General features: G+C 43.9%; 1 protein-coding gene across 4 annotated transcripts in view; it reads right to left on the bottom strand.

Moving 5' to 3' along the window:
- The window catches only part of NEK1 (NIMA related kinase 1), a 154,360-nt gene that overhangs the window by 131,317 nt on the left and 10,200 nt on the right, over positions 1-12,843 (bottom strand). For 3 of the 4 annotated variants that reach the window (XM_088448454.1, XM_088448452.1, XM_088448451.1), the window contains exons 4-11: positions 11,669-11,752; positions 11,514-11,581; positions 11,346-11,432; positions 10,399-10,453; positions 7,557-7,757; positions 6,131-6,200; positions 1,127-1,287; positions 207-266 (exon numbers count right to left, since the gene is read on the bottom strand). In XM_088448454.1, coding sequence (XP_088304580.1) covers positions 207-266; positions 1,127-1,287; positions 6,131-6,200; positions 7,557-7,757; positions 10,399-10,453; positions 11,346-11,432; positions 11,514-11,581; positions 11,669-11,752 — 786 coding nt within the window. The remainder of the gene's footprint in view (positions 1-206; positions 267-1,126; positions 1,288-6,130; positions 6,201-7,556; positions 7,758-10,398; positions 10,454-11,345; positions 11,433-11,513; positions 11,582-11,668; positions 11,753-12,843) is intronic. The other variant, XM_088448453.1, reaches the window with a different exon arrangement.

Raw genomic sequence — 12,843 nt, forward strand, 5'->3', positions numbered from 1 at the left:
GTCTAGACTGTCAAGGAAAACATGGTTAGAGGACAGACGTGGAAAGAAACAAGGAGGAAAGGTTTTGAGGCTTTGGTTTGTGTCATTCATTTAAACCACCAGCACTGGAACAGCCTGCACCATACAGTGCAGTCCTATCCCCCCAGCTGAGTAGGAGCTATAATAAAAGCAGTCTTTAAAGAAAGCAGGAGGGGGCATCTCTATACCTCAAACATTTTCCTCCTTTCTTCTACTGGATTCATTTTCTTCATTGGCACTGCTGGGGCCTGGACAAAGAGTGAAACTACGAATTAGAAGATGCAAACTGTAACCTCAGCAGAGACCCGAGGGGCGTGCCACCAAACAGAGCATACTATAGTCCAGAGGTTCTCAAACTCCCCCATTACAGTCCAGGTTTTAAAGGAGATCCATGCTTTAGTCCAGATGGTCAAATCAAATTGCCTGAGGTACTAAGTAAGTCACCTCTGCTCAAGCATGGATATTCTTAAATTGTGGACTGTAATGGCGGAGTTGGGAACCTCTGTTATAGTATATATGTGGCTTTGGAGCAAGCAGTTTACTAAAAGGCCCAATATTGATATTATTTATATACATTGAGAAACAATTAGAAGCTGATAAAAAAAAAAAAAAAAAACACAACAACAACTGTTAGCTTAGTAAGATATTTACAGTTTCTATGAAGGAGAGTCAATTGTTTTAGACGCTGGGCGTCTATATGAATAGGCACCGACAGGGCACTTCAATTGTTGCTCCGTTCGGCAGTCTAAAGGTTTTTTGTAGCAGCCTCCTGACTTGCGAGAAGAAATGTTTGCAAAGTTTTTTTTTGGGCGCCCTACCACGTCTTTAGGCGAGTTTAGCCACTTTGTACGTTTTCTGCACCGGAATGCAAAAATCAATTGAATTGCTCAGTCGGGCGCCTAATCGTATAGACTCCCAGCAGAGTGCGCAAAAAAACATTTGAAATGTAAGTTTTATAGATATTTTTCCATCTACTTTTAACAGCATTTTTTGGTAATTGCTTTGTGATAATTGCAGCATAGACCCAGATAGGTTTGTGTGCAATGGTATAAGAGGTTTGCTGGGTTTGAATGGGATTCTGTGGATAATTGAAACCATTACATCTCACCTGTCTGCATTTGATCTGTGGCTTTCTTTCGTAATACTTCTTAGCGGCATCTGCAGACTTTCTGGCAGCTAAAGGCACTCCATACTTCGCAGCAGGTTTTGTAATTTTATGAGCAGGAGGGGAGGAGGACGGCATAGCTTGTGCTGGGGCAGGTCTTTTCCCTTATATAAGGAAACACAAACAATGATACATACATAACTGTTCATTTTATTCCAGTGGCTCACTTATGTATTTAATTAACACAAATAGGCAATTGATAAGCTGGCGTTTATAAAAGCAGTCAGTTTACAGAGAACTATGACAAAGTATACTAAAGATGGGCTGCATTCTGCCTGCATTACCGAGCAACAAGATCACCGCACAATCTGCCAACAGACATAGCTATTCAAAACAGGTTTTTTTTCCTGATGGTACCTTCCAGGACCTACAGAAAACCGGTGGCAAGTTTAGGGCAGAGCCTGCAACTTTTATTATAGAAAAAAAGCACTAGGTTTAGGTCTTGTCACTGTACTTAAGGGCATGTTCGATATTGATAAAAATAAATTGTAAATTGGGCATCATACTCCTTTTGGGGCTACAAATGCAGCAATAAGAGAATTTTTGGGTACTTACCATTGAATCCTTTTCTCAGATTTGTGCTGGGGGACACTGGACCATAGGGTTGTAGCTGGGACTGCAGGAGCTGGCACTTAAAGAACTATAAACTTACAGCTGTAAAACTAAGCTCCTCCCCTCTGCAACCCATCAGGTCAGTACAATTTCAAAAGTGGCTGGTAAGGAGAAGCAGTAACCCAGTGAAATTGCTATAACCAAAATAAAACAGAACCGCAGGGGCCAACCGGTCAAAAAAAACGGAACACGACTAAGCATGAGGGTCCCTCAGCACGAATCAAGTAAAAAGGATTCAACGGTAAGTTCCCAAAAATCCCTTTTTCTCTTTCTTCAATGCTGGGGAACACTGGACCATGAGACATTCAACAGCCGCCCCCAGGGTAGGGCACGTTCAGACTGCTTGACCCGAAAACTGCGCGCCCAAGTGGGTGTCGACCTGTTCAGCCAAGGCCCCATAGCGCGCTGCCCAGGCATAGGCTTCTTTATAATGGATGCAAGGTGTACGGTGCACACGGCCCCTGGGTCCAGGTGGGCCCACACCACACACCATAGTTAATAAATACTTACCGCTCCGCAGATTCCGATGTGGTGATCCGTAGCGGCGGACCGGCGCTACAGGGCAGCAAAAGAGATGCGCTAAAGAGATGTCCCCATGAAAATAGGCGCGGTAACCATTTTCCCAGAGACCCACGCATGCGCAGTAGAAGCCAGAGTCTACCACACTCAGTGCGGATCCAACGTGAAATGGTCTGCTTTGTAGCTGGCCAGTCGCGCTTCTGAATGTCATAGGAACCAGTAGGGAATCCGTACGACGGAGGGCAGACGTTCTGTCCAAGAAGATCCGCAGGGCCCGGACCACGTCAAACAGAGCCAGATCATCCCGGCCTCAGGAAGTCTTCGATTGGGAAAGCACAGGAAAGACAATTTCCTGGTTCAAGTGGAAAGCCGAAACAACCTTCGGTTGGAATGAGGGAACTGTTCGAAGAACCGCCCGATCATTGTGCAAAATGAGGAAAGGCGGTTTGGAAGACAAGGCCCCCAACTCTGAAACCTGCCGAGCCCAGGCCACGGCCATAAGGAAAACCAAATTTCCACCTGACAAAATTAAGGTCCACAGAATCCAAAGGCTCAAAGGGAGCCTGCTTAAGAGCTGAGAGGACTAAGGTAAGATCCCATGGAGCCACCGGCGGTTAAAACGGAGGTTGAACCCGTAACACCCCTTGCAAAAAATGTCCGAACCTCTGGCAGAAGGGCCAGACGTGGCTGAAAATAAATAGACTAAGCCGAAATCTGCACTTTCAAGAAGCAAAGCCGCAAACAGACCTCCAAACCTTCCTGAAGAAAAGCAAAAAACCACGGAAGGTGAAACCGGGAAGTGTGAACCTCGCGCCGCTCACACCACACGATGAAGATCTTCCAGACTCTGTGGTAGTTTCACAACGAAACTGGTCTCCGGGCCCGCAACATAGCATGGCCAACGGAAGGGAAAAACCCCTTAACCTTCAAGAGCTCGGCCTCACAAGCCAGGCCATTAAAGATAAATTGAGGAAGGTCCTTGTGCTGAAACGGACCCTGCAGAAGCAGATCTGGTCGCAGCGGAAGCCACCAACTCTGACCTACCGCCAGTTTGAGAACGGCCTGCAAGGCACAGATCACCAGTACCTGTTGCTCTTTGATCTGACGGAGTACCAGAGGTAACATGAGAATTGGGGGAAAAAGGTATGCCAGACAAAAGCTCCACGGAACAGTCATGGCATTCACTGCAAAGGCCAGTGGGTCCCTGGGCCTCGCGTAAAATCGGGGAACTACAGTTGTGCCAAGATGCCATCAGGTCTGTCTCCGGAAGACCCCACTTCCGAACCAACTGCCGGAAGACCTCCGGATGGAGAGACCACTCCCCAGGCAGGAAGGTGGTCCTGCTGAGAAAGTACGCCTCCCAATTTTCAATGCCCCGGGATGAACACAGCAGGGAGTGCAGACACAGAGGCTACCTCCCAAGCTAGAATTGCTCCCATCCTGATGATTCACGGTCGTTGTCCGATCGGATCCGCACCGGCCGGGATGGGCTAGGCTCCAAACAGAGCCATATAGATGGCACGGAGCTCCAGCACATTGATCGGTAGGGCAGTCTCCGATGACAACCAAAGACCCTGAAGACAAAGACTCGACGTCACAGCGCCCCAACCAATGAGACTTGCGTCTGTGGTCACAACGACCTATCTTGGAGTGACCAAGGAACGACCGCGGAGCAAGTGATCGGAAACCAGCCACCAACTAAGGGATTGCCGAGTGCTGTCCAACAACCAGAAGCTAAGATGAGGTCCTTGGTGTGCATCCTGACCAATTGCGGAGAATTTCCCACTGGAATTCCCGTGAGTGGAAGCGGGCGTACTGGATGGTCTTGAAAGTGGAGACCATAGTACCAAACAGCTTCATGCACAGCCAAATGGATGGGCAAAGCACCGACAGCACCATTATGACCAAATCCTGGAGGGTCCGGTCTTTGGACTCTGGCAGGAAGAATCGCTGGAGGGAGGTGTCGAAGATCACTCCCAGAAACATCAGGCACTGGCAAGGCGTCAGGTGTGACTTCTCAAAGTTCAAGATCCAGCCGTGATTCTGAAGCACCTGCACCGTGCGGTCCAGATGGAGCTGCAATTGGGCAGCCAAATAGGGAACGACAGTTATCCAGTCCTTGTGCAGCAGACTTGCCATAGCCGCCATGATCTTCGTGAAGACGCATGTGGCTGTAGTCGAGCCGAATGGCAGGGCCTGGAACTGATAGTGTGCCGGGCCGACTGTGAACCGGAAAAGCAAGTGATGATCTGCTAAAATAGGAACGTGTAGGTACACGTCCCTAACGTTGAGCAAGGGCAAAAATTTGTTAAGCATACATTCCCTGGATCACCGATTGGAGAGATTCCATTCGTAAACGGTCCACCCACAGTCTGGTGTTCAAGGCCTGTAGATTGAAGATAGGTACAGTTGAGCTTCCTAATAAGTAAGAGGTTGGAGTAGAATCCCCGTTTCCTTTCCGACACCGGAATAACAAACAACTCCTTTCCGAAACCAGAGAACAGAAAGCCTGGTCCATGTCCCGGGGAAGAGCAGTTGTGAAAAAACGTCAAAACGGCGAACCCCTGAGTTTGATGACATATCCTTGGGAAACGATGCCCTGCACCCAGGCATCGGCAGTTGACGCCACCCACCGGAGGAATACACTTGGTATGCCCTGTAGACGGGCAGCCTGTGTCCAGCGTGCTCCCCATAGGAGTCGCCACTCAGAAAACCCAGCAAGAAGGCGCCGCCATCCTGGCAAGAGCTGACACCCTGCACCCTCTACCAGGGTGCAGGTGCGCACCATCCCCGGGCCCCAGCGGGCTCTGAGGAGACCAGAGTGCTATGGGGGTGTCTCCAGTCAGCACACCCCTCCCCCACCATGGCTCCCGGCGTCCGACAGAGCCCAGCAAGCTGCGGATCCCGCAGCCAACGCACTCTCACTGTGCATTGCTGGAAGCAGCGCACAGTACCTGAATAAGAAAGCAAAATAAATAGTACAAATAAAAAAAATAATCCCTAGCTACAAAGGGCTGCAGCGCAGCCCTTCCATGACGTCCCTAAGTCCACAGGCACTTAAACTACACTGACACGATGGGGTTGCAGAGGGGAGGAGCTTAGTGTTAAAGCTACAAGTTTAGTTAGTGAAGTGCTAGCTCTTGCAGTCCCAGCTAAAACCCCATGGCCAGTGTCCCCCAGCATTGAAGAAAGATCAGCTGCCCCACATCATTGTAAAGTCAGTGTGTTTAACATTTTATTTTATTTTTTTCACAATTCGATGACCTTGAGAAGTTAACATAATGCTCTAAATACTTTGAGATTTTATCAAGTAAAACTGTCATTTTGGTTATTTATGAATTAAAACGAAAGACGTGTAGGAAAATTATAACTTTGCACAGTCTGAAAACCAATGAGAAAGAGCACAATAGAATGTTTTGCAGATGACAATTGTTTTTCCCAAAAACATATCCAACATTCAAAATAATTAAAATGTATCGAATAGTTTTAGCAATCCCCAAATCTAACCTTAATTTTCTGATTTAAATGCTACATGCAGCATGGAAAGATACAAAGCGCGGTCATACCCCAGATTGTGTAGTGTGTATGGCTGGCACAACGCATCGTTACATCACGTTGTTCTGTCGCTGGGTACACGCATTGTATAGTGTGTACCCAGCTATAATATAGTAGTCTCTAAACCTCTCCCTGTCTGCTTTTATCTAAGGTTACAACAAATTGAAAAAATGTAACTAAAAGATAACTTGGTGTCCTATGACACTTTAAAATAAATGTTGATTAACATTTCATTTACAATCCAGATGTATCTTTACTTACCAGCTACGGCATGGCCTGCAGGTTTAGGCTGATTCAAAATTACTCCTATGCCAAATTCTTCAGCAATTACCTAATATAAATAGCAAGAAAACAAAGGCACACGAGCTGAGTAAGGAACAAAAACAACAATATGCAAATAAGAAAAAAACAAAACAATAAACTCAATAATAAAGGATTAACCTAACAAATCTAAATGTGCTATGTAAGGGTTAAACTGGGTACAAACTAGATGATATGCTATCCGATCCGGCGGAACGGACCAGCATATTAGGCACATCATCCAGTGTGTACCCGCTATGTCGCTGATGATGTGCGCTCCCACGGGTCGTCAGCAACCCTGCTATGTCGCTGATGATGAGCGCTCCCGCGGGTCGTCAGCAACCCACTCCTTTGGCCCTACATGCAGGGCCGATGGGGATGTCATTAGCGAGGGCCATGCTGCCGAATGCAGCATGGCCATCGCTCAGTCGCTGCATGCATCGGCAAGTGTGTATGAACAGCATGTTAGGCACATCATCCAGTGTGTACCCGCTCTGTCGCTGATGATGTGCGCTCCCACGGGTCGTCAGCAACCCTGCTATGTCGCTGATGATGTGCGCTCCCGCGGGTCGTCAGCAACCCACTCCTTTGGCCCTACATGCAGGGCCGATGGGGATGTCATTAGCGAGGGCCATGCTGCCGAATGCAGCATGGCCATCGCTCAGTCGCTGCATGCATCGGCAAGTGTGTATGAACTTGCTGATGCGGCTCCCCTGCCTAGTCCAGTCGCTGCAGATGTCGGGCTGGATACAGATCGTCCAGTGTGTACCCAGCCTTAGTCTTTATATACACATTTATGGTGTTAATTGGGACTTCGCTTCTATAGCATGCAGAGTGCAGCACAAAATATGTATATAAAAGCTGGTAAAATTGTAGATATACTGTGCTGCGATGGTCCACAAAACCAGCAGTTGCTTTGCAAAATATACTGCAAGTCTGTCAAAAATATGTTGGTTATACTGTACTTAAGGCAGACGTGTTATTCTGCAAATACTGGTGGCATTAGCACGTTTTACTAGTTGACTGCTTCTCACTAACACTTGTTTAAAATAAATTAGAGCGATAAAAACATTATAACATCTGTTTACCTATAAATGTCTCTCTAACTCCCTGCACCTCATCCTTCTGTCCCTTTAACTATCCGTCTACGCAATTTTTACACTTCTATTTTTCTAAAAAAAATTAAAAATAAAAAAGGTGACAGAGCCTCACATGAAATGAACGTAAGCCTGCCTACCAAGTCGACTTGTTAAAATACATAAATATGACACATGTTCCCATTGACATTAAATATCTGAAGTTAGTATCAGCAAATTTCTGGAAAACTTTTTTTCTTTTTGTTTAAAAGGGGTTAGCAGTGTCTGCTCCAATCAGCTCATACATTTACCTGGGGAGGCAAAAACTTTTCAATGCGTTTAAATATAAAAGGCTTCTCCAATATGGAGTTGACAGATGGACGATCCCTGGGATTCCTTTTAAAAAGCATAGAAAGGAGGTTGCGGAGGTCATAGGAATAATGCAGAGACACAGGAGGATAAGAGCCCCGAATGATCTTCAGAACCAGGTTTTTCATGTTACCGGCTTCAAACTGAAAAATAACCAAGCATGATCCTATTATTTCCTTTATGCATGAATTCATCTGTTTGTTTGATCAAATGATTCATTCTAAAAAACACTTGTTACTTAAAGAACATTTAGCATATAATTGACAGGGATTTTTAGCCTTATATACTTCAATAAAGTTCTACACAAATCACTCATATGGCTGGATCTAGTTTTATCCTTAGCCAATGTCAGTCTCCATTAAAGCGGCTGGTCATGCCATGCAAGTCATGAGAGTTCATTACCCTTTTTGGACACAAATGAACACTGCTGACTTAATAAACATGTTGCTAAAATAATTATTTTGTATATTACTTGAGTCTGCTGTAGCCATTGAATTTTAAATTTAAAGCACCTATTAAAGGCCACCAGTCGGCATACAGTTCTGCAGGTTTTATGCTTTTTACCTATTACAACAGTATAATCAGGACTGTAAATGATAGCTACTTATGTTGTAAAGTGTAAACAGTAATTGAATCACACGTTTATACTATAAAAGTTAGAGGGAACTGATCACAATACGGACACTTAGGGGGCAATTCAATTGTTTTACCACACACTGAAGTGATTGTTTTTGGGCGCCCATGCCTTATTGCATGCCAGCAGTTTGGGCACCAAAACCGCAGGCTTTTGGCAAATTTCTGCTCGCCACCCCAGGAGGATGAGAGCAGAAATGTGTGCTCCCGCGCCCTTTTGCACCCGAACGGAGCTACAATTGAATTGTTCCGTCGGGCGCCCATTACACCAGAGTCGCGCTGCAAACAACTAAATTGCCACATCCCACGATATAAATGCATTATACATGTGGTTTAGGTTAGGTACAAAAGTCAACATTCAGAATGTAAACAATGTGGTTTTATCAATGTGGACTTATCAACTAAACCTAACAGCAGTATAACCCTAAAATCATCTGTCGACATGTAGTCTGTCAACGTCGACATTCTGAAAGCCTACCTGTGGTTCAGTAATATTACATGGACAATATAAACATGAAACTGAAGCTGTAAGGCAGGCTCCTTATGCTGTTACACCAACATGGTATACATAAGGACCCATGTTATGCTTCAGCACAACTGTACTTTGCTAGTAGCAACTGAATATTTGTATTTCTGGCTATTAACTACGACCCCCGTCTGATGGGAGAGAAATACATCACTGTAAATGCAGCCGAGACATCTAGATACATTGCAATATGAAAGAGCGCTTAGACTATGCTTTGGAAAAACTAGCAGATTTAAAAGCAACTAAACATATCACATCTCGCTCTATTTATGGCTTTATCCATTCTGCTGCAAATGTTCTTAAAGTTTTAATTCTATGTACACTATCATTATATTGATTTTAAAAGTTTCATAGAGTAGTTACATAAAATAACTCATTTAGGTAATACAGACTATGGGGCATATTCAATTAGCTGCAAAAAGTCGAGTACTTTTCGCATGCCAGACTTTTCGCCGTCTTCGCTGGTATTCCATGCGAAAAAGTATCGCGACCGTCACCGCTTATGGCCATATTCAATTAGAAAGCGGCAAAACCGGCACACGGCGAATTCGGAATCAGCAAAAAGTCTTGTCAAAAATGGGGAAAACAGTCTGTACCCCCTGAAAAGCTGCACTAACATAGGGAATCACTGTAGGGGTGTTCTAGTACCCCTAATAAAGCTAATCTGGGGGGGGGTGGGGGATTTCCAATAGCTTGCTATTGGTGTCTTTGCATAAGTGGTGAAGAATGGCATTAAGCAATATTTTTTCATCAAAATAACTAGTCGCAGCAAAGTTGAGGTACATGAAAATGGGTGCTAGCATATTTGGAAGTTAATGTGAAGTTTTAAAAAAAAAAACTTAAAAAAATCCACCTTCCACAAGAACCTGCAATCTTAAAAACACGTGGGGCATATTTGGGGACCCCCCTGGAGTCTATTTCGCTAGATTTTAAGTTTGTCCCCCAACTTTGTTTTTTTCACCCCCAAAATCAAAGTACTTTTTTTGGGTGTTCTTTAGTTTTTTTAAAACTTTTTTTTGACACAGTTTAACTTTGGGGGGCTGTCCCAAGGGTGCAGGGTGGTTCCCACAAGATTGCACCCCAAAACTCCAATTCTGAACTTTTTTTCGCCAGCTTTCATATACAAATCTTTTTTGCCGATTCCAAAGCATTGACTTTTCGCATCGGCAAAACGTCTTTGGAATTGAATGCGGGAATAAGTTATCGCCTGGCGAAATGACGTCACCGGCGAAACTTTCGCCGAAAATGGCTTTTCGCAGCTAATTGAATATGCCCCTATATTTCAAAATAAAATTGAAAATATTTAGAAGTTTAGGTTTTAACATCTTATTCAATTTTGGGATAGTCAAACCAGAAAAAGGGGGAATGGGGATACAGACAGAAAAATAAGGGAGGGGAACAAGGAGGAAGGAGGACACGTCATAACAACAATAAACTCTATAGAACATACAAAATGAGGACTGAACACTGAAAAGTATTTATTTTTATTAAAATATGAGTAAACTCGAATACAAGAAAATTAATTTGCAAACATGATCCAGCATATAGAAAATCTCTACAGAAATGAAAACAGGGAGACTGCTGAATTCAGCTAACACCATACTCTAAGATGCTCGGTCACTTACCGCATGCTTGAGAGTACACATTTCATAAAGGACACAACCCAGTGCCCAAATGTCACTGTAACAGAGGCACAAAAAGATAATCAGTAGCATGGTCACTGTAGTTCAAACTTTGCTCCATATTCACGTCATCAATGTAATGAAAGGTGCTACAAATAGTAACAATGTAAACAGTATTGGAAAAGGTGCGATTAAGAAACGTCACGATGAGTAGTACGAATTCTCTTGAGATTCTTCCCTTGAAATTCTCCATACGATGTGGTCAAATGGAGTACGATTGATCATTACGATCATTACGTGTATCACATTGTACATGATAGATCGCAATCGTATGGTTTTGCCATAAGATTTACGATTAAACTCTACGACAGCGGGGATGCGCATCGGCATCATAAACGGAAATAAACAACACACGATGTGCACGATTGATCGTTACGATCGATCGAAACTGTACACATTGTGCAAAAAAAGGTACCCCGTATTTAGGAAGAAATTAGAGCTAAAAGAACTGTAAGTGGCCAATTCAGGGCAATGTGCCGTCGAGCTTCCCATAATGTTCAGTTGTGCACATATTTGCTCATTATGGTGGGCTCATCATCATAAGTTTTCCCTGCGCACCTCCATGGGGTGATGGGGTGCGAGGCAAAACATACGATGTTACTGGTTGTGATATGCCATTCCGAAACAGTCCCCTTATTTCTCTCATCACATTAGACATCATCTTTGTCGCCTTAATCCATTATGTGGGTTTGAGGGTTAACTTAAGTGATTAGAGATTTATTTTTTATTTTCAAAATGATAATATTTATTGCCAGGAGTTACCAGTTTTTAGATTAGACCCAATAATGGTAACAAGAGCTGGTAAAGCAATTGTGGTCTTTGGTAAACATGTAGAAAAATTAGGTTATTAGACCGTAACTCTGGCACAGATAATGGCCTTCAGTACCCACCTCTTATTGTTGTAGGGTCGGTTCTCACATATCTCAGGAGACAGATAGTAAGGCGTTCCTATACATGTTCTGGCCAGCTCTACTGTACTGTTTAAGAAGAGATCATACTATAGGTAAGAAATAGAAGTGTCCACAGTCTTGCAGTGGCCCAATATGTATTGGACTTACCTGTTTAATACTCTTGCTATTCCAAAATCGCCCAACTGGATAGTTCCACTTTTAGTCAAGAAGATATTCTACAATGGAAGAGGGTCATGTATAAGTCCCAGAAACAACACTACTATAAGCCCTACCACCAGAAGTACCTAAAGTCTCAGTATTACCTGGGACTTAATGTCTCTGTGAAGAATTTTCCTGTCGTGCACATGTTTCAAAGCCAAACACAGCTGAATAAACCAGTCCAGAACCTAGCGAGAAGAATCCATAACAAAACATTAATAATGCTGAGTATACATATATACATTATTTATCAGAATTTGCACATGCTCCTCAAGTCCAAAAAGACTATCAATATATACATATACTGCACACCCCGAATGTAAACAGGTATGTATGTATATGTATATATATATATATATATATATATATATATATATATATATAGCGAGAGATAGATAGATATCTCAAGTTCTATTATGCAGGAAAATCCAACTATATATTAAGCACTAATCTGGCAGTTTCTTGACTCATGAAGTTGCAGTATACATGTCAATCCAGTAGATGGCGAACCAAGACAAATACTACATATCAAATATACATCTCAATATTAGATGCTACTACTGTCTTTGTAAAATTAGTTCCGCCAAACAGACATCCACGTGAGTGAAGCTGTGGGTAAACACTATTAGATATACCAAGAAAGTTACCAACAAAATATTCTCGGATGGCACCCCCGGCAAAAATTCCCTGACACGGAAAGGCAGATGCCGGCCAACCCCTCCACCTCTAACCCAGCCCACCCTGCACTGGAGGCAAGAATTGCAGCACCACAGCTTCCCCCTTTCCTACCTGGTACCCACCAAACGTGATGCTGGATAGGAGGATGCTTGATGGGCTGCCTCTTACCTTCTTTGATAGGGTTCAGTCTGCCCCCAGTCGGCACACCTCCCCCCCACCACCACACCCCAGCTGTCTTCTAATGCTGCCCGGCGGACACTTCAGACGGTCACACCACTACCCTTACAGCTCCCCAGAGCATCCTCAGGATCCTAAGGATCCTGTGTGGCGTCGCACGGAGGGGGCGTGGCCTGCAGCGGGCCCATGAATATTGTTATATATATCAAAATAGCCCTCGGCAGAAAAAAGGTTCCCCACCCCTGATCTAGGCAAAGAGAAGTTACAATGGTGGATTGCCAAAAAGACTTATAAAAGGGTAATACTAATAAGCAATGTAAACAGTTTAAATATGGACATGAGCAGCGTATGACTCATCTGAGAAGTACCGTAATGAGCAGATTGTAAGTGCATAAAGTAATACGAAGGTCGCTCTAATCTAATA

This window comes from Taudactylus pleione, unplaced genomic scaffold (genome assembly GCF_031769625.1).
Source record: "Taudactylus pleione unplaced genomic scaffold, aTauple2 ptg000021l, whole genome shotgun sequence".
Classification (NCBI taxonomy): Eukaryota; Metazoa; Chordata; class Amphibia; order Anura; family Myobatrachidae; genus Taudactylus; species Taudactylus pleione.